This window comes from Falco punctatus (genome assembly GCF_963210335.1).
Source record: "Falco punctatus genome assembly, chromosome: 9".
NCBI classification, from domain to species: domain Eukaryota; kingdom Metazoa; phylum Chordata; class Aves; order Falconiformes; family Falconidae; genus Falco; species Falco punctatus.
The window spans coordinates 42,826,223-42,852,603 of record NC_137589.1 but is presented as its reverse complement, the minus strand read 5'-3'; the positions used below and the strand labels follow the sequence as shown (position 1 = coordinate 42,852,603).

The 26,381-nt window shown below is 43.3% G+C and overlaps 1 protein-coding gene across 2 annotated transcripts in view; it reads right to left on the bottom strand.

The window, feature by feature from the left end:
• Nucleotides 1–26,381, bottom strand: part of NR6A1 (nuclear receptor subfamily 6 group A member 1) — a gene marked incomplete at its 5' end in the record, with an annotated part of 98,975 nt that overhangs the window by 68,602 nt on the left and 3,992 nt on the right. For both annotated transcript variants that reach the window (XM_080401417.1, XM_080401418.1), the window contains one exon: nucleotides 10,100–10,159. In XM_080401417.1, the coding sequence (XP_080257543.1) occupies nucleotides 10,100–10,159 (60 nt within the window). The remainder of the gene's footprint in view (nucleotides 1–10,099; nucleotides 10,160–26,381) is intronic.

Sequence of the window (26,381 nt, the reverse complement as noted above, 5' to 3'; positions counted from 1 at the left end):
GCGCTCCACGTACCGAGCGAACAGTTGGGCTTTCAGAGACCCATGTCCCATGGTTGGCTGCCTTCAGCATCTAGGGAGGGTGTCGGGTCCACTTAATCCTTTTTCCACGATGGAAAATAGTAATTAAGCAATAACAATAGAGGTGGCAACTGCCAACTATGGGCTGGTTTCAGTGCTTCGAAGGTGAAAGAGGAAGGTACGTTGAAGATTCAGGGCAGATAACAGCTTTCAGGGTGTCAGACCAAACTAAGCAGCCCACATACTAACCACCTCCACAGTGTCTTACCAGTTCTGCCATGCTAATGCAAAAAAAATGAACAAACATTCTTGTTCAGCAGGCTTGGGCAACAGTGGCTGAGCACGGGGTTCTCCAGCCGCCCCTGGCGTGCCCAGCTCCGACCTGCCACGGGTGCTTTGCTCCCCACAGCTGAGCCTTCCGTTCGGCATAAAGACACTCCAGTAGGGAAGCAAAACAGGGAAGAAAATAGATGAAAAATGACGTGACCTGTTTTGTGATAAAACACAGGCAATCATTTGAGCAACAGTAAGAAAAGAAAGCGCTAGGACTATGTGGCAGAGAAATCTTGTCTCCGTGCTGCTAGCCTCACTGGTGTAGTTTTCTGATGGCTCTTGCTATAACAAGGTAATCCTCTCTTTAAAGTTCCTTTCACTATATAGATATATACATATGTATGCATGTATACACACACACACACACACACACGAGAGAGAAAGGACTTGGCGAGTGAAAAGAGAACGTGGATTTTGTACGTAGTCCTGGGGGTAAAACTCCCAGCAACAGAACGGCTGTAAAGGTTTCATCTTTGCCTGCCCCGAGCCTTGCACATACTGCCCAGTTACAGTTTCCAGAGAATGATTTTATCATTTCGGAATCTGTCCAAAAATCTAGCTGATGGAAAGCTTTGAACTTTGCAAGAGGGAAGGAACATACAGCCAGGATATAGAAATAACATGTACAGTTTGTTTTTAACATTCAGAAGAAATTCAAGCTCTCAAATCGTGCAATAAGAAGATGAAAGTTACCCAGCCGAAGGTCAGTGGAGGTACAAAAGGAGGAAGAAATAGTGAACTGAGGAAAAGCCTCTCTCACAATGTAGTTTATATTTAAACACACTGTTTTGGTTTGTTAAAACCAAAATTTCATGCTTGACTTGAACTTAGTTTCCTTGATTTGTTATACCTCCCACATGTAGTCACCCTTCATATTGGGACGTTAACGAGGCTTAACACTCCAGGCTGAGCACTGTTTGTTATTAATTCAAATTTTCTTTGTTCTTTCCACCAGCTCCTACTCCCAAAAGATGGCAAGAAAAAGGTGAGACTAATTTTCAGAGAATTCTTTTGATTTTCAGTATCGGTTGACATTTAACGATACCATTTAAATCTGTCCATTAAGTGCAGACTGCCAACTGTATTCAGGAAACAAGCTTCTCCCTCAAACAGCTTACTCAATATAGGAGATTGTCTCAAGTACTTTATTAGACAGTACACTTACTGTTAAGTTACGTGCATCAGCTCAGGACACTCTGACACACTTAACAGTCCCTACAACAAGAGCAAATACTCTGAATTCAAAGCAAGTCCGTAGAATTTAAGTGATAAATTATCCCCACTAACTGTAGGCTCTGCTTTACTCACAGCAAAGTTACTTCAGATACGACAGCAGATTTTATTTTTAACAAAGAAGCTGCAGGTAATTCCTCTCTCTCAAACCATGCAAGCCAGGTGGAAAAAGTGAAGATAATTAGACAGATGCAATACAGAGATGTCAAGAGACTAAATCCCTTTTTCCACTTTTCAGGGAAAACATAGTGCAACTATTAGGCAGGTGTTTACATATTCAGTTTAACACTTGCAATTAAGCTGCTCCCATAATATTCTAGATGACATTAAAATAATCTGAGGCTCAGGACCTCCATGACTGGCTTTGGGCAGGATTTCCCACAGTCCTGAACACCTGGCTGCTCCATCTCCACCGCAGGGCGCGGGGACTCGGAACCCAAGCCCGATGCTCAACACCCACAGTACGAGCTCACTGGGTGTTCAGCAACACCCTTTGATGCTTTCAGCTGCCACAGGCAACTCCAGGAGATTTCACCTGTGAGTTCTTTGCAGCACGTGGGGCCACAGCATCTCAGGAGCTGAGTATCAGACAAGTAAGTGAGCGGAGGGAAGAAGCCATCAGGTGCGGCATATTTTGCGCTGCCCGCCTACCCACTGGGCAGGCTGGGAGCACCATGCTGCAGCCAATACAAAAAACATCCTGGGGTCAGGTTAATCCAGTTGGAAACAAGCAACTGAAGAAGCAGCGTGACCAATCCCCATCCCACTCTCCAGCAGCTCTGCCCAGTAAGATGTTCTGCCATTGAAGGGTCACCTTAGTTCAGCCAAGCAGTTGCTGAGAATCTGCGTGCCTTAAAGCAATGGCACAGATAAAGCTTTTAAAAACCCAAGGTCAAGAAGAGAGGGGATAGGAGCTGTAGAAATACAAACAAACATTATGCACTCCACTAAGAAGTAGACCCCCACCTGCTCTCACTGGTGTAGGTTTACAGCTATGGGTGTCCCCCCTGCTTTTTTTTATTATTATGTATTTAAAGTGAACTTTATAAAGCAATCTGAAACATAAACACCCTTAGCATAGCTTTTTAGAATATGCATATCCACAGGAGGAAAGGCTTTTTCACAATGCAATTCAGATACATTCAAAGCTGTTTTAAGAAACACTTAAGTCAACTTAGCATCTATAACTGTAGCGTTACACTTCTGCAATTCATTAGTCCTCATGGTTCCATTTTGTAATTAAAATACTTGCAGTTTAAGACTTTAAAATAAAGAATGTGCAGTCCTCAGCAGTGTTTCCACTGCTAGTCTATGGAAAACATATGCATGGAAAATATGTACAGTGCATGTATACAGCCATCTTTGGATAGCTTCAGTGAACATTCAACGCTGTCGGTGAGTTTGAGAACTAGAAAAAACCATCGACCGTTGACTGTACCTTGAGGTTTATCACAAACCCTCTGTTAAATGGAAAGCTTGAACCTTCATAGTTTTTCACATGTGGTTGCCATTAACAGGTCATGATTTACAGATTATATTAAGAGCTACAGAGGTTGAGTTTTTCCAGTTCTTCTACTTTCTCCAAAAATGAGTTGGTGTATAAGAAATGTTTGTTTTCTCTTCTTAAAAAAAAATAATTAAAACTTTATACTAGAGCAGAATTGCTGCAAAACAAAAGTATCTGAGTAATGAAAGGTTTTGTACGGGCAGCACAAAAGCAGTAATGTATCCACACCATATGGTATACTTGGAAACAAATCTGAGCATGGTATATGTTCAAAATAGCAGAATACAGGCCAGATCAGGAGGGAAACCTCGTTTCCATTTGGGCTGGCAACTTGAGCTTCACTGGAAAAAGCTTTGGAATGTCAGTTCATTTGCTCACAGGAACCTGCGCTCGATTTCAGCAGCTGCTCACCGGGAACGCTGACCGAGGACCAGATCCCTCCCAGCAAGGTCCAGCTGCTCCTGCGACTCATGCTGTCGCTTTTACAACCAGGCAAGCAAGAAAATATCCTTCCTTGCAATGGAACAGAAAGCCAAACGTGCAGGCAGCTCAGCAGTATTGACATGGTGCCCCTCCTGCCCCTGACCCGGGTGGTCAGATGTAGGACTGCACACAGCGGGCTGGAGCAGCATGTGCCTTCGCGAGGCTGCGGGCAGTTGTTCTGCCCCCACAGGCACCGCAGAACGTGTAGAAAAAGACAAGACTCAAAGCACATACCAGGGAATGTTGTCTTGGGCTGCTCTAGAAGAAGAGGTCTTGTAACACGTATAATTTTACTTCTATATGCGGTCACAGATGGGCAGCACTTAACACACATGCCCACCTCAGGACCAAGAGAAAGCATAGGCTCTTGCAAGTTAAGGCTGTTCCCTTCAGGCACACTCTGCACCTTTATATGCTCGTATCCTATGACCTAGTGGCATTAAAATATCACACAGGCTTTTGTCATAACACATACCAGTAGAAGGTGGTTCAGCTGATAGTTACATAGACCGTTAGAGCTCTCCTACCCGAAGGTCTAGAAATGAACCACGCAGAAGTTCACCATCTGAAATGGTTGCTCGAAGTGATAAACCACTTGTCAACAGCAGCAGATACTCCAGCAAACACACCATGCGGGTGTTGCAGTGCTTTTGGCAGCCGAGAAGTAGGCTCAATGGGGATGTGATGAATGCTTTTAAGCAGGATGTCTTATACTGGTGTAATAGGAATGCTTCTGGGATGGGGCCCAGACCTCGCTGAGTTAGAGGACAATGTGCTGCTTGAGAATTTTTGGAGAATAATTTAAATGCAAGAATACAAAAGGTTCACTGAATGCACCATTTGGGGCACACAGAATCAAGAACCACCTAAATTCCAAAACAGATATTCCTGACTGCAGAATCTGTAGTATAAGCAGAGGATCCAAGCAAAACAAACTGCCTTTAAAAAAACCAAAAAGGCAATTCATATAATATTTTTAATGTGGTTCCTAAAAAAAGAATGTTTTTCTACTACTCTCCGTGTGGAAGTGTACTTTCTAGAAGTCACCAAGATTTTAAGAAGCCCTGAAATAACTGCACGTCCTGAGGTCAAGACTACAATACCGACCATTCCGTGGGACACAGGTGAACAGCGGAACGGTCTGAAGGGAGAGCGCTGCACACCTTCAGCATCTAATGGCTGCAACCAACATTCATTGCTGTCGGTGGGTTTTCATTTCTATCAACTCACTGATCAATGAATGCAAACTGCGGACCAGCTAGCTAAGAGACCGTGCAGCCACGCTGCTCAGGGCATCTTTCCAACAAGAAAAGTGACTTAACCTTTTTGCTGGAGTGCTGTATTCGAGTTCTGACATTTATCAGCTTCAAAAGAAGGTGCTTCCATGTTGAATACTTTACAAAGAATACAAAAAGCCTCCCATTTAAACATGGAAATCGAATCAACAACTGTCAGGTGTGTTTCTGTACAAGTCTGTACTGCTCACTGAAGCACATTAAAAGTAGTATCTTGCACTAGGTATATTTTTGCTGTGAGGTCTTTTTTTAAAAGAGAAAGTTTTATTTGAGCAAAGTCAGTAACTTCAGTTTTTTGCATTTATACTACAGATTGGAACATTATGTATTACTTCCACCGCAGTTTTACAGCACAAATGAAGGTTTAACTTGAATTCTGTAATTGGAACATTGATATAATTTGGGCTGTAAAGCTGTGGTGTTGGCTTCCGGTGACTTTTTTGACAGCTTTCCTCTTCCTAACCCTGAAAACCAGCCTCTAGCCACATAGCAAAAGGGATCTGCAGAGGCAACACACCAGAACAGCTTGTGTACACCTACAAACCCAATGCCTGTCAGAGGTTATACACCCTAAGCATCTCCAGCCAGGTGATGTCCATCCCAGAATTTTCAGCCTTCACCTTTAGAAGCTGAAAGATTGTAGTGAGCTGCTACTATAACAACGCATCTTCCTGAAATTAGAGCCAAGACAGGCCCATGTGTATCAGAAAAATACCAGAAGAAATGCAAAGAGAGAACGTACTTCTGTACTTACAGATGTTTGTCAGGTTGTTAGCCCTAGCCATGTTTCACTGCTCATGTTTCGGCCACCCACTAAATTCATTCTTTGTTTTACAGCATGTAAGCGATAGCAATGGAGCCACCTCCACAGACAGCATCATTATAATCCTTCACAGCACCCTCAAACATAACACAGCAAAGCCATCCCATTCTTACTGAACAAGACCCTTCCTGGCCTGGGAAGGGGTCGCATTTCAGAGGATGATGGCTGAAAACAATAGCCTCTTTCTTCTGTCCCTCTCCCCCCGGATTCCCAGAATCTGTTCCCAAACCACTTTATTCTCATGACAGATCCTCCTGAAGGACTTCACACCGTGCTGGACTGTGTGGTGTGATGTGGTACTGGGTCCCTCCTCTGCTGCTGGGTCTTTCTCCTTAGAAACTCTTCCCTGCCCCTCTCTGCTTTCCTCCCTGCCTGCCACAGGATTGCTCTGTGCTCTGCACATCGGGCACGTGGCAGAGCTGCTCCATCAGCTGAAGAGGAGCTGCAGGGCAGAGCAGAGCCAGGGTAGTTAAGCAAAAGCAGCAGGGAGCTTCACAGGGGAGTCTTCAAGCCCAGGGAAGCCCAAGTTAGTTCCAGCCAGCTGCCAGCTACACACAGGGGAAGGCACTGAGCCCTACTGCACTACTATTTCAAGTACTGATTAAATGGATTCAAGGTTTTTTTTTTCTCCTAGGCACCTGAGAAGTTACTTGGTTAACTTGCAGTGGTCTTATTTAGCCCAGGTTTGGTAAGAATGCCAAAAGCATGATTTAAGTCATGAACTGCACGGGCATTTTTGAAGGGGCAGGAGGGGGCAGAACAGTTGATCAAGTAACTCTTTTTAAATAAAAGTGGCACCTAACTGTATAGTCCTTTAGTAAATACCTACTTTCACTATCAGTAAGGTGTGTGCCTACAGCTCTACCTGGCTATAAGAAATGAAACTTCCTCCCGAGTGAAACAAGCTATGGCACAACACAGCTGCTGGTCGGTGAGAGATGACAGGACTGAAGTTGTGGGGCTGACAGGGATAAAAAAAGGGAGGGGGCAAAGCAGAAAATGGCCAGTGATTTCAGATGATACTGGAGAGAGCACGCTTCATTGCTGCAGTGGGCAGGGCAGGCTTCCATTACAGTCGAAAAGATTGAAGCCAGAAAACTCAAGTCATTTGTGCAGGAGGAAGCCTGGTGGCCACGCCAGAGCTAACTGCCCTGGGCAGGCAGAGACCTCCCTGCTCTGTGGGTGTCCCAGGAGGGTCACACATTGGTCTGCATGACAGGCATAACTGATACTGCCTTCGGTCAGAGAAGAACCACCTCTTGAGCTGTTCTCCAGACATTTTTTTAATGATTCACATGACATGCCTGTGCCCAGAATGCCACTGGCCCTGGGCAGAGCAATGTAGCAGGTGGAGACCCACACACAGTAAAGGCAAGAGCCCCCTGTGATGCACCCCACCGCTCTCCAAGCGCCCTGCTCAGTGAGGAGGGACACTATGTGGCCAAACAGGGGAAAGGGATGGCATTTTGCTCAGTCAATCCACCATGTAATCAAGGGTCCAGGCACTTCTCTTATGCCTTGTTTCCTCCTCCAGTCACTTATGAGATTCTTTTCAAGCAGCCTGTTCAGACATGCTGTGCCAATACCCACAATAACTGTCTCCAAGCTTGCTGCACAGTTCAAGTCAGAACAACTTATTAATGACTTAATTCCAGTTAGGTGAATATTCAAAATAAATCCCCATTTGCTTGTCCCGCTAAAAGACTTAAATTTCTTCAATTTTACACAGGCACAGCTTCACTGAGTTCCACAGCTGCAAACAAAACAGACCGAACTCTTCACAAAATGGGCTTTAGAAAAAAAAGTGTCACCTCTCCTCAAGTCTGACAGGACTGAAGGGCTCCGTTCAGTCACTCATAGCAAGCATTTCTACTAAAACCCTTGGTGAGCATGGCAGTTTGACAGTGAGAATTTACTGCAGTAATACAAAAGTGAACAGCCTGAAAGCATGCAAGCTGAATTGTTTAAACATTATGAAAACTAGACAAATGACTTTTTTCAAAGGCAAAAATGTCAAACTGCATCAAACTTCAAATTTTTCAGCATGTTTGGAAGACTCATTCAAAAGCAAGAGTACACAATCTGGATTTTTTCCAGTGGCATCTTACATGATGTATAAGAAAGCACTTATGTAGTATTTTAAGCAGACATTTCAGCCAACTGGTTTTCCCCACAGACCTGTATGAAAATAGAAAAGACGATACAAAACACGAAGGTTCTGATAGAGGTGCTCATCTTTACTGCAAGGAAATGTGAAAATGATTCACTGCAATTCAGGCAAACAGGAAGAACTACAGCAAAGGGCCACCCCCCAGTTCACTAGCACATGACAAGCAAGAGGCTGAAGCAGACGCTTACAGATCTCAAGTGCTCTGGATGCACAATTAAGCCTAAAAATTCAGTTTTCTACTCTGTTGTGAAAATCAAGTTTTTCCCTTCAACCATGGTTGATAACAAGACAGCAGGGGAGAACACTCGTAGGGGAAGACAGGTTAGCAGACACATTCAGGATTTTTCAAAATCCATGCTTGGGAAGTTTTAGATGTCTCTGGCACCAGCTGCTGGCTGCCTACCAGAGACGGCCACCCCCAACCGCCTGCCCGGCCCGTAGCCAAACCGAACACTTCAGGGTGGTGCTGAGCACCGGCATGTTCAGTGCTGCCACTACTGAAGTGGGACAGCTGGGGCTGGAGAGGTCTCGGAGCTGCCCCAGGAGGAATTGCCAGGGCTCATGTATCAACACCCAGCGGTGGCGAATCTCGCTGCAGCACTTTAAGGACACTGCTGCCCAGCTGCCCACTGGCACTCGGGCTGGCCCGTGGGACCCTGGAAGCCCACCAGTGTGCCCACACCATGCCTGCTGCAGCTCAGCATGCCCACCGGCACTGAAGGGTTGATCAAAAGACAGGAAGACATCAAAAGCAATCAAGGAGCTCAGTTTATTTAGTTTATCAAAAGTTTATATAAATATCTTCATAGGGAACAGAAGTTTGACAAGTATTTTTCAGTTGAGCAAAAGGTAACAGACATGAAAGCTGTAGCTAGACAAATTCAGATGAGCAATAATATACAATTGTTTAAGGGAAAAAGAGAGGGTCATTCAGTTCACGTTAGACAGCCTTGCTTTTAGTATTTTGCCAATACATTCTGATATGAGAATACTGTGGAAATTTAGTTTTGTTTTAGTGCCTTTTAATGCATAAGGCCTGAATGCAGTAAATCTCAACTATGTCAGGCTACAAAGAATTAACAGAATATTAGCCAATATATCTTCATAAACTATAAATGTGTCTAAACAGCAACTTAGAATTTCACATGCATATGTAGAATTTGTTTCCATATAAAAGTGATCAACTACATGAAAGCCTAGGTAGATGCCTCCAAAAAATGTGTTTTATTAATCAACAGGCAAACAACTGCACATATATTTACAACTCTGAGCCTACTGTACATTGATTGCACATGACTGTTCTCATTATAAAGAAAGGAACCATATATTCCTATTGTAGAGGAACCACAGTTCGCCAAAGCTTCAAAGTTCTCCAACAAAAGCGAAAGTCCATCAGCATGATGACATATGTGGAAAGGACAGCGTCCTTACTCTGGAAGGCTTTTAGCTGTTCCAAACATTATTTATTAACTAACAGCTCACTTTAAAGTCTGCCACACTTGAAAAATCCAGAGTTTCGAAAAAAAAAAGGAGACATGAAAAGTTGCTTTAAAAGGAGAAATTTGTACAGGGCTCACCCCTCTCTATTATGAACACAATTATTCTGTATTTATACCTGTAACATACCCCATCTGACAAGGACTTGTTGCCATCTAGTGGATTATAATCTGAAAATACATTGGCTCCCTCGACAGAGCAAATACCACTAGATGGAGTATTAAGAAAAAATCTGAATTCATATTATTTTAGGTGACCAGCAGCTCAGACTTTCAGAGTATCTGAAAGTTACATGCCCAGAATTACAGTGAAATTGAAGAGGATTTCACCAACTGCTATCAGTTTCATGAAGAATTCCAGGCTACAGATTTCCAAGTACAATACTGAAACACTTAAGACCGATACTTTAACATCAACATAATTTACCAGCACCTCAGGTGTTTATATCACTAACATACAGGCATCTGCCTCACAGCTTTCACCAATGTATCTCTGGTGGCAAGAGATCTTTCACAACCTACGTTCTACTGGTATAAACAGTGATGTACAGACCTGTTCTAAGCTACTTCTGCAAGAACAATCTGATCAGCTATCAGATATAGGAATGCCCACCTCCATGAGTAAGCATTAGCTCTAAAACTTCCTAAAGTCTCTACTGTGAAGTATGACTTCATCTCTTTGGAGTACCTCAGAATGAGAAATTCCACCTCATCACACGTAGGAAGAAAAGGGGTACTTACTGCCCATGGAGTTCATAGGAAGGACAGGAGAGGAGGAACTCATCTGCTCCACATCTGTAGCTAATGGGAAAGTGAAAATGAGAAAGCTGTGATGCGCATGTTACCAAGAAGTCTTTAATTTTTAAAACATTCATTTACATCTAAATTGAATATGCATATCTTTGATCACCTGAGGAAGCTGCTTTGAGAAGCAGTTAATTTTTAACAGTGTCGCCCTTCCCTCTTTTAAGATATTTCCATTTCATACATGTTATCCGCAGATCTACTTTTCCAAGCAGTCATATTAGTAATCTAATTTGCGATGGTTTGAGAATATCAATTCATAACAACTTCCAGCACAAAGAAACTCTGAATTATATCAGCTATAAACTGTATACAGTATTAACTTATAATTAGAGCATTACTGTGGGATAAAAGGACATGATTATCTCCCATCTGTGTCCAGTGCACCTTCAAAAGATTCCCGGTAGGAAGAAAGACCCCCTTCCAAAGGCACACAAAATGCTGGCATTTGATCTGGAGCAGTATCAGAAACAAGTGTCTTAAACACAAGACACTCCAAAAGCATTATTTTCTGAGAGCTGAAAGAAGAAACAGAACTACCTTCCTCTGTTTTACAAACGAAAAACCCTCAAGTCAGAGCATGATCTGAACCAGATGCCCTCTGTATGTTGGGAAGGGTCCACCTTTCCAGGACCCAAACTAGGAAAGAATCATCTTCTAGTAACAGGGTCAGTTTTAACCAAAGATTAGGTAAAACAAAGATATATTGCCTGCGGCTTGATCTCCTTCTCAAAAACCCACATTCACTCTTAGCACATCACCACAAACACCCAAGTCAAACAGATCAGCCTCCACCTCCATCATTTTGACACTGGCAGATACCACACAATAACATATTATGTAACTCTCATTTAACTTTAAGACCTAGTAAATGCATACTACAAGTTTACATTCCTAACCACAGAACACAGTTCCAGAAGCATAACTTCAGCCCACAGCCAGGGTTTGCTGTCAGTCCAAATCCAGCGTTTCACATTCTTACAATTCCCAGTTCTTTGGCAGCAGGCAGCCCCTGAAGACCACTGTTTACACTGAAAAGTGCAAAGTTCTGCTCTAATTAGGCAAACCACAAACAAATGTAAACACTTGAGCAGATCGTTTTTACAGAATGTGAAGAGCAGACATACCACCATGCTGAAGTTAATCCTCCTTTGCTTCTCTGCTGCACCTAGCAAGTGCTCTCAGTGCTGTTGCACAAAGTTAGCAGCTTTAGCTTAACACACTAGATACCAGCCACAGCCAGGAACAGCAACAAACGCAGTGGCAGATTTATTTGGGAATGCCCTGGGTTATTCCCATCTTATTCTCCATTGGATTATCAAGACATTTACTGCCTAGAATGTCTACATGTAATTTGTGATCTCACTTGGCTCTTCCTTGCAGATCTTGCACCAGTGTTCTGAAAGCTGCATGCAACATGCTAGACTGCAGCATTTCTGACAGTCACACTCCAGAGTACGCTTCACATGTCTCTGGTATGCTTAGAGAAAAAAAAATACTGATTTTGTACTTTCCTATTTTCCATCTTAATACTATAGCTACCTTAATGTGGGAATAGTTAACCCCCTGAGAGAGCTAGAAGGTCATACACTATACCCATTTTTGTAAGTAAAAAAAGATTCTTCATATGCAGTATAGCAATTTCAGACACCTGGAAAGGGGTTTGTATTTTTTCCTATTTAAAGCTACATACGCTTTCCACACATAGCCAAAATCACCCAAAAAGTCAGTGCAGCATTAAAGTTACTTTTATTCTTCTGAGAGTGGTAGGATTTAGCCTGCATGACTATCAGCATAGAGCACAACTCAGCTTTCAGAAAGGTTGAAGTAACAGATCAGCAGATGGTCATTTAAAGGTTACCTGCTGCTCTCTGGCAAAAGGAGGTCAGCTGCCCGGCAAGGCGGCCAGATGGCAAGGAGCAGGCGGCCAGCAGCGGGCCCGACCACTTGAGAAGCCATTGTGTGAGTAACAGTCACTTAGGGCAGTAAGCTACACCTGCAAACATCTGGAAGAGTTTATCAAGTATCATTCAAAAAGCAAACAAATAATGCATGTGCCTTCTGAACAGAGATTTCCGAGTGGTAAGTGTTTAGGGAGACACTGCGTCAATTTTTTTAGGTCCTGTAGTTTCAGATTGTTCACTATAATGCCATTTTAAAGGCTGTAAACAACAGAAGTGTAGCAGTATTTCCTAGCTATACCTCAAAAAGATCATTTCAGTTCACACTTGAAATTATGTATTTGAATTGCTATTTCTAGTATGTTCACCGAGGCTGTCACTGCGGTCACAGCTGTCCAGTTCAAGTTTGAAATTTGCAGAACTGCCCCGATGTGCTGTCAAGCACTGCCATGCCCAGCATCAGGTGAGTAGCAACACCTCAGCGTTTCTGTCTTGGTGCTACTGGTGGATGGGTATTTATAACTTATTAATCTCAAAATCATACTTCAAAAAAATTCTTTTACAAAGTACATAAAAGTGCAAGTACTTATCCTACTACTTGCCTTGAGTAGGTTGATTTTAAAGTTTCTCTCATCCATGTAAATTAATACAAAAAAAATTTCAAACTGCTCTTTATGAAACATGGCAATGCTGGGTTTGTTGTCTTATCCATAACCCCTCACCCTCCCCTCCAGCCCTTTTTATCTTCATAATTACATGCAACACATTAAACTCCTAAAAACAATTCAGCCAAGAGAAAGGAGATATGGATTAACAACCCACTAAGATTTTGGAAACTGGTTTGCTCTCAAAGATGAAAAGGACAAAAGTCTGCTCAGCTATGAAGAACAGCTGCTGCCAATACAACTATTTACCCTCTGACCTCTCCTCTGCCCAGTAAGTGAACAGTGCCAATTGTTTTCTTGTATTATATACTGTTTACAAGCCCTGAGTGGCATGAAAGGAATTAATAATTTAGCTCATGGAGCTGATGACCTTTATTGGGGTACCCCTATTTGCTGAGCAGAAATCAGAGCAGAAAGCTGCCTTGAAGCCACAGGGTTTCTTTAAGAGTTTGTCACTTTACAGCCTAATTGGCCACCATAACATAAATCAATTATTTCTCCCGTTTTAAGCAACAATGCTACCTATTCTCAACCACTCGATTTCTGACTTCCCTTGGATCAAGCCAGGCCTTGTTTTTTGACTTTTACAGTTGTCTAGTAAACACTACACATGGACAGCTTGGAGAACTTTGCAGGATTAGGAACATCTGGGAACACTAGCAAAAAGAGGTTATGCTATTTTGAACTCCTCTTGACCTTTGACTGCCCTTGTCCCTGTTTATGCTAATTGAAGGGGTATATGGGCTACTCCTAGAAATGAACTTAGCCTGAACCTGTCATATAGCATTGGACTTTGAAGGTATCGGCACATGAGTTTTGGTGCCCCCTCCCCAAAGGCTGCCATCTTACATACAGGAGGAGTACAGCAGGTAAAACGTGGTACCCTGAATAAGCACAGGGATACCCGAGATCAGAATAAGCAGAACATGCTGAGTCAGCAAGTTGCATCACCTTCCACTGCTTCTGACCAGCTGCTAGTCTGCTGAAGATCAATCACACACATGGATCCGTTTGGTAAAAACGCAGCAGTGCTTGTGGGGTTGCAAACAGAAGGACATTTGCATAGTAAAATCTCAGTAAATGGGATAACATTTTAGTAAAGGCTTTCTGAAAGATGCATGCTAAAAATAGCAATTCTGACCCTGAATAAATGCAGATATTTAACACAGGATTATAGACTTCTCCCTCCAAAAGCTGAGACTGAGGCATTAGAACTTCCAGGTACAAGATAGCAGTAACATCCCTAAGACCTTTCAGTAGAATTATACTTTTATCATCTTTGAATAATCCAGGTTGGAAGGCAGCTCTGGATGAACCTTGCACAAGAAGCAGACTGGCAGGTTGGATCAACTTGGTCAGGGGTCTGTTCACTCAAGCTTTGAAACTCTTCAAGGATGGAGACTCCATGGACATCTGTTCCAGGGCTGCATCACTTCCACCAAGTTTTTATTCCCCTCCCAAAAATGCCCAGTAGGAATTTCTTTTGTTGCAACTCCTTACCATTGTATCTGCCTTCTGCCATGTACTTTTGAAGAGCCTGGCTCCATTTTTTTCCTCCCTATAAACACTTTTAAAAAACTGGATGACTGCCTGTTAATCCCCCCCTTAGCCTTCTCTTCTCCAAGCTAAACAATTCCCTCAGCTTGTCTGCATTTGTCACGCCTTCCAGTCCCCAGCCACCTCAGCTCCTCTCCAGTGGGCTTACTTCAGTTCAACCCATCTTCTGCCAGGAGGGCTAGAACCACACAGAGTATTCCAGATGCGATTCCACCATGTCCCACAGACCCCCTGGCTATCCACAAGCCAGCACATGATGAGCTGTCATCACCACAAGCCCACACTACTGACTCAGAGTCACCAGGCTCCCCCGGTCTGGTCCGCAGAGCCGCTCCCCAGCCTGTACTGTTACACGGGTTATTACCTTCCAGATGCGGGACTTGACATTTGTCTGTTTAACTTTGAAGTTTCAATCAACCCTTTCCTTCAAGTTAGAGGCCCTTCTGAACAGCAGCCATGCCCTCCAAAGTATCAATCTAGTGTCATCTGCAAGTCTGATGAGTGTACTCCATCCCATCATCTAGATGACTGATGAAATTGCTAAGCAGTACCAGCCCCAATACTGACTCCCAAGGACAACCACAGAATAACCAGCCACCAGTCAGCATTTGAACTCTTCTTGACTGCTACCCTTTGAACAGACAGCAGTTAGCTTTTCACCTACATTTGCTCCGCTACAAGGATGATATGGCAGACTATCTAAAGCCTTGCTTAAGGTAAATTTACAAAATTGCTCTCTCCTTGTTCAGGGATCCAGTCATTTCATCGTGGAAGGAACGAGACTGGTCAGGCATGATCTCCCCTTGGTAAATCCATGGGGAGTGTTCCCAGTTGCCTTCCTGCCCCTCAAGTGCCTGGAAACATCGTTCAGGAGGATCTGCTCCATACTCTTCCCAGGGACCAAGACTGGGCTGACCAGCCTGCAGTTCCCCAGAACAGCTACTGCTCAGCAGAGGCAGGTTAAGGTAATTCATTATCCCTTATCAGCTAAATTTTACTATACAGAGACATTCCTCCCCTCTCCCCTACATTGGGTACAGCTTCTTGTCTCACCTCAACACTGAAAACACATGCTGCTTGGAAAGAGGAGTGGGAAGTAAGGTCATCTCATGATAAAGATTAATTATTTTCATTAGCATTGAAAACAATCACAGTTCCTGCTTACCAGCATAACAGAGTAAACAAACATTCACAGCAGTTTAATGTTCCATGTACTTTACAGAGCTATACCTGCGCTGTATTCCTCAATAAACACTGTACAGACATTGTTATTTCAAATGCCTGTTTACATTCCAGTAAAATTCTGTCAGCATGGTATCTGATTTATTGATGCCATCAAAAGTCACAGGATTCCTGAAATGCCTCCTGAGACACACAAAAAAAAAAATCAAAGCAGAACAGAGATGAATATTGCTGCAGTATCAGCTTCACCACATACGTTATGGGCTAGATTCCCAAAAGTCGCCTGCATTTTCCAAAACTGAATGCAGTGCCCTTCTTGAAAGTTGCCCATGGTGGCTTTAGCGGGAGATTTAGCAGCTCTTCTTCTGCAAAAAGGGGTGATGCGGATGGCCGTGCTCTTGGAGCCACCACTTACTAACAGCAAAGTTCACCAGGGCTGCTCTCAGCCAACTGCAGCAGCCAACTCATCCCTCTAAAGGGGGTATATACATTTGGCATCTTATTTTAGACTTTCAAACTAAAAATGAGAAAACGTTGTACATAGTCAAGAAGCAAAGCTTTTTAGAAAAATAATTATGATTAAGAAAGCCTCCAGGCATGTCCCAAATGAAGTGACATTCAGTCCCTTAGCGCAGGCCATCAGAAGAGCTCCACAAGGTGCGCAGGGTATTCCTTCAGAGGGGACTGAAATCACAATAATTGTGCCTAAAAACACCTCTTACTAAAACATCTAGTTTCTCTGCCTGTAAATGGAGATTTAGGTTAACCTTTCTCCACAGATCAACAGTAAAGTGTTTTACAATCTTTTAGGCGACAATTCCTTTCACTTTCAAAGCATTTTATTCAGAACCCAGATTACATGTTCTGAAATACTAAACAATCCCTGAAGGTGGGCTTTTAAGCATTGAGGCAGCTCATCAGTACCACAGTGTGTGTTCACATTCAGTTATCAGACACAAATTAGGATTTCAGAGTACAGTATTTCCCTTATTCACATGGCTCATCTGCTTTTAAAAGATACTCTGGCCTGACCTGAGGCCAAAAAAGCCTACAAAATGAAGTAACAACCAATAATAAAAAAATTATATTCAGTCAAACTTGTATTTAATTTGAATTCATTGTTTCAGTTTGCAGCCTGATTATTTATGATGGGTCTTCTCTTTAGGAGCCCCTTCCTATCCAAGATGTTCCCTCTGCAGCTGTAATTCAACAGCATAATTACTCTCAATCTTTTTGATAAGCGAATAAGCCAAGAGTATTAGGCTGCATCAGTCTTTTTGGGCCAGTTCCAGTGGTTTTAGATATCAGCATCAGGGTTTTATGCAGCATTACAGCATCAGCATTCCAATGCAGCACTGGCAGTATTAGATAGGCAGCAAACATCAGAGACCTACTTGCAATTTCTGAAGGACCATGTTAGTGCTTTTTACTACTTGCACTGCAACAACAGGCACTTAGTCATAAATACCTCTATCTTTCACAGCCAGCACTTTGCACTATGCAGTGCCCCATGCCACAAGTGTACTGTCTTTGTCCCTAGACATGAGATTTTGCATCTTTTATACCTGGAGTACCTTTTGTTTGAATAGGATATTGCCTGCTAGGCAGCCCAGTCTATTCCAATATTGAAAGATCAATTGCAGTCATTCTGTGGAAATTATTTGCTTTTTGATCATTGATAAAGTGTTAGACAACACAAGGCATACTGCTATAGCAAAAGCCATCTATTAATTCCACTAGAATTACCTACATTAAACAGAATTAACTGGTATTATAAAAGCAGAGAGATGCCACTGATAAATTTAAGAGTGTTAATCTGGGTTGATGTCAACTCATGTACTGGTAAGTAATAACATATTATGACATACAGAGTGTGCCAGAAATCATGCTGCAAGTTAGCCAGCGTTCCCAGAGGTGAGTGGCTGCCAATGCCAACTGGTGTGCCAGGCTAGCAGCACTACAGCAAGTGGACCCTTTCGCCACAAAGCACATAAGCTGCTGAATTCAAAGGGCACGTTGTGCTTGAACAGCACTGACAAACTGGGATCCTGGAGAAGCCCTGACACGTGCTAAGTCTGAAAACAGCTTTTTTCCCCTAACCTCAGGGTTAATTAATTTAACAGCATTTATCTTCACATTTTAATTATGGGAGATAGTATTACAGCTTCTAACTAATAGACTTCAGCTGCACACTGCCAATGCCTACCAGGACTTGGCTCGCTGCACTAGCCTGAAGATGAGAAGACTAACTAGTACTTACTAGTGGATGAATCGTGCTCTGTGGGAGGATCTTGACAGAATCCTAGAATGTGAAAATGAGGTGTAAGCACTACACATTGAAACAAGCCTCCTCACTGTTACTACATGTACACAGACACACTGAATCACCCCAATCAACCACTGAATGTATGTATTATCAACATCAAAACAGCATTAGAGGGGGAAAGCTTTACATCTGGGTACAGCACATTCCTATAAGGCTCAGTTAAGAAATGAGATTGTTGGGTTGCAGCAAATATAGAATCATTTAGGCTGGAAGAGACCTTTAGTATCAAGTCCAGCCACTAATCTGCTCACTATCATGTAAGAACTACTGTTGGCATTTGTGTTTACACCTGCAAGTCTTATGCTTCAGTACACAGAAGTGACATGTTTTAGGCACATGATATATTCCATGTTCTACAAATCAATCACCAGAGCTGTAGCTCTCCCTGCTTATCACATGAGGACGAAATCAATGAATGAGCCTAACAGCTGATGTGTCAGCACAGGTATAGCTGTGCTTGTTGCTCTTGCATTTGTGAGGTCATTTCCTACAGGCCACCTGTCAGCATGAGCCACAAAATGCTTTCAACTGCAATACATGACCTGTCCTTCAGAGGCAAGGGATCAACCCAGAGTGTCCTGCGCAGGTGGGATGCCCAGGGAGCAGGGCAGGCACTCTGCAGGTGTGGGATGCTGCAGGAGAGTAGATGCCAGACAGCCTAACACAGCATCCCGTGTCCGAGCTCCCATCAGCCAGGCCAGTGTGCACCCCAAACTTCCCCCCGCAAAGACAGATTAAAAACAGCCAGTACGCTGCAACTTTAGTTACCTGGGCCAAAGAGCGCTCACAGCTTGCCATGACTACAACGCCTGTTATGGAATAGCAGTTTTATACCCTGTTGCAAGTGTTTTCCTGCCATTATTGATTCAAGCATCTTGCTCATGAAATTCAACGATCTACAGTCTTCCAGTCATTAAGCCCTTTCAGACCTACCAATACCACCAGCATCTTGGGTTTTGTTGGCATGAAAATCTTACACTAAGCATTTGGCCTCCCAGGGATTGGGATCACATACAAGCAAGAATGGAGGGAAATTTGATTCTTTCTCCCCATCTACCTCTATGCCTACTGTCTACCAGGTTTGCCAACTGTATCAGCTCCTGCTGCTTGCAATTCCAGGAACAACTCCACTGCTCCTTGGACTCATTCCAGCCATGTCTGTCTACTGCTATAATCTCATTTTGCAGGATGCCACATCTCTTAATAGCTCTTAATTGTGGCAATACACATTTAACCATCTGAAAAAGCACATCAGAAGCTTGTCTGACAGCTAGAAAATACTCTTAAGGATAGAAGCATCATTCCTAACATTTGGATATTTGTGGATATTTGTCTCCACTTTTACTAGGAAAAAGATCACCTTAAATACAGAAAAATACCTGCATTTTTAAAGAAGGAAGCTGTCATTCTTAATGGGAAAAATCATTGGAGTGAATTTAGTATACACTGTTTCTCTGAAGAGCAATCTGAAATTTTATTTACAGTTTAACTTTATAAATATAATACAGGAGTTCCCGTTTTGCTAGATTCCATGAAAAGGCAACACAATTTTGCTTTTTTAATCTCAGGTTTTAAGAGATACAATTACAAGGTTTATAATGCTAAAGTAATGGTTACATACATCTGAGGAAAATCTATTTATATTCTTCCTTTTGAAGCCAGGTAAGCTACTAGTTGAGCAGAAAAGGATGTTTTAAGATCAGTGTTTTATACATGTTTTTTCAAAACCAGGGTAACCATTCGGTAGCTGTGATTTACCTTTCCATCTTTTTATGCAGCAGCAAAAATACAGCTTAAAGGAATTACCTCTCCAGCAAATCATCTCCCACTGTACTGACAGCTGGAGATGGGAAGTGTATCAGCATCTCCCTTTTGTATGTGTACAGCTTGTTCCCCATCCCCTTCAGAAAAGGAAGGCCCTGCTCACCAGCAGGCTGCCACCCCTCCTGGCCACACTTCGCCAGGCCCCCCCCCGAGCTACCCCAGCACCCCAAGCCCACAGCCAGCGCACCCAGGGCACCTGCCCAGCAACAAACAGGAGCCCACACTCACAGCAAGAGACCACAGGCAGGCCCAACACTTCAGTGTGCACATTTCACCGGTGAGCCACTTACAAACAAACCATCACCGAAGCAGAGGAGCTACTGCTCGCGATATGGCACTTGCGCTCTCTCCTGAACGCCTCAGCATGCAAGAGCACAAAGCAAGCACTACAGAAAGCCTATGATTTCAATGGGCTGCAAATCAAATTAGAAGTCAGGCAACATTTCATTTAAGGGGCAATTCAGGCTGATGCTAGTCTTGTGTGTGGGTGAGGAAAGAGATTCGGTACTTCACTGCGTCTGCTGGGGATCCATGATGTGAGCCTTCCCGCTCCCCGACCTGCAGCATGCCCACCTGCACAGCCTCTCAGCACAGGCAGAGCACACTTTCAGCTGAAAGTCACAACAAATATTAACATGTTTTTAAAACTGCAGCTTAATTTTTAATCCCTGCGGTAAGAACCATCGAGGGCTTCTATTCCTGCTGCTCCGCAGGTGGATGCTGCAACATCCACACAGCACGGCAGTCCTCAGGAAGGCATCAGTGCTACCAGGACTGCTCCCTCTCTACAGGGCCGTTCTTGGAGGCTTCAGACCAGCTGGCCAAGGGAGGACAAGACATAGGCATGGCAATTAACCACTATACATACACCCTCAAGAATATAGCCTCTTTTTTTCTTGACAGTGTTCTCAAATTTAAGCAAGGAACAGAACAAGTTGCTGCAGACAACTGGCATTGTTTCAGTGGCGGTACCTCCACTGAATGAATAAAAGAGTAAAAATTATCCATGAAACCAAGCAGAGATAAGTGTCCAGCAGCACTGCCAGAATCCAGGAGTGATTTAGCATCCCCTCGCCCTGCTCCTGTGGCGCTTGCCAAGCTTGCCCTGTGAGGTGGGCAACTCCTGCGCTCCCTTTGCAAGGCTCCACAGGGCAGAAATCTACCACAGCACACATCTGTCCTCACATTATTGCTCTGACAGCTGTCTCAACACTTAGCATCTTCATTCTTACAAACCAGAGACTCAAGTTCTTGCCTCATATGTTAATTAGACATTACTCACTAAAAATCAGAATAAGAATACTCACACCTGGGCACTCCCCACTGTTCCATCACTGCTGCATTTCACAGATGGCCATGTTCTGCTTGGCCAGTGGTCTGGGGTAAGGCTTGTCATTTGAGTACAAGCCTACTGCACCCCCACCCCCACCCCAACCCCTGTCCACGATTGAAAGCATTTTTACTAAAGAAAAAAAAATCCCAGTGTGACCTGATCTTCAGTGGACTGACCAGGATGCAAATGGTTCTAGCACTGCCCTGGCACTCTTAACTCTGCTCCACTCCAGATTTCACTTAAGCTTAGTTCTTGAAAATCCTCCATTTTTAAGCTGCAGGTACTTAAGTTGATATAAACCTCCTAGATATAGGAGAAATCTAGGTATATACATTATGGCTTAGCCTTAACAGTTTATCATTTTCAGCGACAGAGTTACCCTCCTTACTGACAAATAGAACAACTTTTCTAAGAAAAGGTTTCAAAACTCCTAATAGTCAAGGCTCTACCCAAAAAGCAACTGCTCAAAAAGAGCCTAAGAAAGCAGGTTTCAGCACCATTTTAGACCAGACTAATGCTGAACTACGAAAAAACCCCAAAGATACCACCAGCTCCCTGAGAAAGCTGCAAAGCTAGAATAGCACCCTTTCAGAGCAACAACCCACAGCAATGATCCTCTCTTGACAGTAGACATGAAGCTGTTCAAATTCATACACTAATGGAACAAAAAATAACTCTGTACCTTCACTGACTATGGAAAAAGGGAGTTTGCTTTTTAAAAAAACCAGATATTAATGAGAAATCCAGCTGGATATTTAAGCAGGGTAAGCCATTACAGTAAGTCTCTAAAAGAAAATTAAATTTCCAAGGTGTGAGCATGCAGTTTATTTTCTGGTTACTTCTACACATAGGCCATTTTACTTTTTTTTTAGATATGTACTTGCAACCATTCCACACAGTCATTTTGTGCCTCAACTGCATTCTGATTATTTCAGATCTTCAGATTAAAGACTGCCATGAAACATTTTACAAACAGCACAGTACACTCTTGTACTTAACCTCTTTCACAATGGAGAAAAGTCTTAAGTTTACTTCAAGACAGCTTTAGATTCAAGGTCATTTCAAAGCTTTTAATTACTAACCAGGATTTGGGGATTTTGTCCTCAGCATTAAGAGCAGCTGGCAATCTTACTCATTATTAACTGCTACACACACATTGCAGGCAAGCCATCTTTAATACTTCAGGCAACTGCAGCAGGGCTTGCTGGCTCACCCCCAGCACCTGCCAGCTACACTCACAAGCTCTGAGCCTTGCTATGCCCAGTAAACCACCCCACCATGTCATTTAGAGATGTCTATTAAACACCAGGATTTGGCTAAGTTAGAAAAAGAAGTCAGGAGTATTTTCAGATGCAGTGTTTTTCAAGTTTTAAGTGTTGGAAATGCTCCTTCTGGGCAGACACAGGATGCACTGGAACTGGAACTGTTGTTCCAAAGGTGTTTGGCAGAAGGCTGCTACATGCCAGGAAAACGCACTGAATGCTTACACGAGCCGCTGAAGTCCTGACACCTTTTCCACAAAGGCAGCGCAGAGGCAGCTGGCGTTCCCCCTGCCCCGCCAGCAGTGCCTGTCAGGGTAGGCTGCCCACAGTTCGAGCCAGGCTGGGGCTCCCCCCGGCCACCCCCAAGCCCTGGGGACCCCACAGAGCCTCTGCCCCGAGGAGCAGCTGCCAGCCCAGCTCTCCCAGCTGGCAGTGAAGCCCCATGTGGGAGCGGGTGCACAAAAGGTTCTTGCCACAGAGGCTTCTGGCCTCCCACCACCAGGGAAAAACTGGCACTTCCCGGGTTTATTTGTCAAGGAGTAAAGTGCTAAACATCCTAAAGTCACACCTTTTGTTTCAAGTTTCCATAACTATTGAAATAGAAAAGGAAAACAGACACAGCACTCAAGCCATGCAGCCAAGTCACCCACTATAGCAGAGCACAGCACCAGAGCCAGCACCCAGACCCCCGCAGCTGGCCAGCAGCCGACCCAGGTTAGCCCTGCCTCGCAATTAGCCACGGCTACCCAAGCCACACTCAGATCAGGCATCAGCAGAGCAACACTAAGCCACAGCTCATTAGGGCCATTAGCTCAATGCCTCTTTTCTCCTACCAGGCATGCAAGAAATGCTTTCCTGGTAAAGGAATTCTAGCAATCTACTTGCCAGTTATTTTGCCATAAATATTATGGCATTTCTTATGTAACAGCTATTGCAGAGGTTTCCACAGAAAGAACAAAGTTAAACTCCCTTGTTCCAGTTATAGCATCTTACTCAAAAATAGGAATTCAAATAACCCCCCATCCACTTGTTACAATAAAATATCCTATAGATGTTGACAACTACTATTAACTTACTATTGGGCAACCTATATACTTTTTTAAACAGAAGTTAAAGACAGAAGATGACAAGCATCCAGATGTGTATTTCTTCCCCGGTATCAGTTCACAATCAAAGCTATCTCAAACTTAAGATTGTTTCATGAAGAAAGCACAAGACTTTGAAATTCTGATCCTCTAGATAAAAACATCACATTGCTGTACTTGCTGCTTACAGAACATGGAGGCTTGGGAACAGGGAACAAACCTTTACTTATCAGCTACAGAAAAGTAATGAAAAAATCTCAAAACAAAAACATAGCCCAATATCATCACTGGAAACAAAATCTTTAGTTCAAGCGTAAGTTGCCTATACAACATTAAATGCTTTTCTTCACAGACTGTCTCTCACAACAGACAGAGTCCTTTATACCAAGGGCGTAAGTTACTACTTGTGAATAAGTACAAACACAAGACTTCTTTCCTCTGTCAACATGAAGGAACATTTTTGGTAGGGCAAGCAATCCCTGTTTCCCACATTGTGTGATTGATTACGCTCTACCCCTTAGAAGAGTTGATTGGTTTCCTGGTGCCAGGAAAATGATTGATGAATATTTCAAGCCATGGGCCTCTCTTCCTGCTGGGTGTCCTTTTCACATGTCTCCAATGGGCCTGGGGATTTTTTCAAGACTAGGAAGTGTCATTTTTATGGATATCATCCTGCAATAGGGACAGTTCACTGAGCAGAGGCCCTAAGTAAATCAAAGTGAAATACTAAAGGTCAACTCAAGTGTTAAGGTGACAGACCCACACAGCACGTAGCAGGTAAGCAGGAAAATAGAGGTGGGCAAGGAAAAGCTTCACAAAGCCAGCAAGCAAAGCAGGAGGCACTGAGCAACTACACTGTTAGCTTGCCACTGCGAACTGGTAGTAGCAAGTATTACCCAACACCAGCACTGAACACACGTTTCCTCAGTTTCCTTCCATTTGGTAAAACACTGCAACAGGCCCATCAGAGACCCATTCTGGTGGGAGCTTGGGTTTCTCCTCTTTTTAGATGCACGCACACACACTTTCAAGAAAAAACAACTTTAAAGCTCAAAGAGCATTCTGAGCATTCTGGCTGGCAAGCACCAAGAATTTCTAACAAGACAGCAACAATGAGGCTAAGCTGTGAATTCCCAGGGTCACCCACATAAACCCACTCCAGAGCTCTATGAATCTTCAAACCCATCTCCAAGCACTGCATAGTTAGCACAGACTCATCCTTTAAAATCAGACAGTGTAACCAATAAAATACCAGTTAATTTTTACAGGTGCTCAACAAAGTTGATTAGCCTGACACCAAAAAAGTTACCCAACTGAGTGTTTCTGACTGAGCTGCAGGAGAGGATCACAAAACCACAGAGCTCTACCACAACTGCTATAATTTCAACTAGTTTATACAATGCTACCAAGAAAAGCTATTCCTGCTACCAGTTCTAGCTTTGCTGCTGTGTAGAAAAGACTCAAGCCTTCGTGACCATTCTACAGGTGCTTTAAGCTAATATGCCAGTGCACTGAAACTGGTACGGAACTGCAGTGGCCAAGGCCAGCTCAGCTCTACTGGTCTGGGAGAAGCACCCTGCCCAGCCCCTACCAAAGAACACTGCCCCAACAGAGCCTGCTGGAAGAAGCTGGATGCTCTGTGTTCAGTATTAATCTACCCCCTAAAAAAATACCATTGGTTTATAAAAGTACACAGAAACTCTCTCAACAAATCTGGGATTTGAGTAAGGTAGAGTCATATGCAGAGATCCAACCCAAGTTCTTTTAGTGCCCAAACTGCTCTGTCCATGCGGGCTGAGCCCAGCAGCCTGCTGAACTGGCACCCAGACCTAACCTTGGAAAAAGCCTATCTTAATAATCAAACCAGAGCTCACGCTCCACTGCAAAATAAGCCCTGATCTCAGTGGGACTCTGACCCACCTCGAGCCAAAGCTGCAGTAACAGGCAATGCTGTACTGAATCATTTGCAGTTAAGAATAATCACTGCTTGCACTCCATGGAAAGGGCATCTCTGTGCCTGTTCTGTCAACAGCTGTAAAGGATATAGAGTCTCCTGGCAAAAGTATACGCAAGACATTAAAGTAACAATATACTTAGGAATAATCCTTTATAAGTATTGCCAAACAGCATAAAGTCAAGTTACAGCTGTGAGACCGAATGAAGAGATTTTTGGAAGATGTCTTGGTTTTTGGCAGAACTTTCAGAGACCAGAAGTTCTTTTCAGATTTTTTTACTACAACCACAACAGCCATAATTCAATCACTTGGCCTTAGGATCTGAGCACTCCCACAGATAAACCCTGTGCTTCTCAGCAGCACCAGAGCCCGCATCGACGGCACAGATGAAACCCTAGCATTTACAGGCACGCCATGCTGGTTTACAGTTTCAGAATGAGTACACCCGCTCACTGGCTACCGAACAGCACAGAGAACCCCCCACACCGACCCGAGCACAACGTACACCTTCAGAAACATGTACCGCCATGCAATTCATATCTCCTGCTGTTTTATATGACAAAAGAATTCTGAGGTTTAGTCCCAAGGGCCTCACAATTCCAGGTTATATTTCCATGAAGAATATTTCATGTTTCCATCAAGTTTCAGCTAAGAGAGGCTTCCAGGCAAGGACATCACACCAGTTTGTAGTCTGCCTGGCATTAGAGCCTTGGCAAAAATCTTTTTCCCTGACGCATCCACAAAGGGAAAGAGGGCTTAAAAAATAATCAATCTTTCACACTAGTAGACATTTCACCAAGTTTAATTTTCACTGCCTATACAAGCCTGTAACTGGGATGATTAGGCAATGGAAGGCAGACATGCAACTTATGCTCTCTGAAGGACATGGTGTCCACCCTTTGTAAATGCAACCTCTTTATCAAAGAACTGGAGTAGAATTCAGATACTCCAGACATATACTGCTTTCAAGATAAGGTACTGGTAATCATTTACCTGTAACGAACTTCACTGAAGCTAACCTGTCAGTGGTGCATTTCCTCTTTTTAAGAAAACCAGTACAGAACCATTTTTATCAACATAAAAAATCTGGAAGCCTTCTAATTAGGTAATTAGAACTGTAATTAAGACT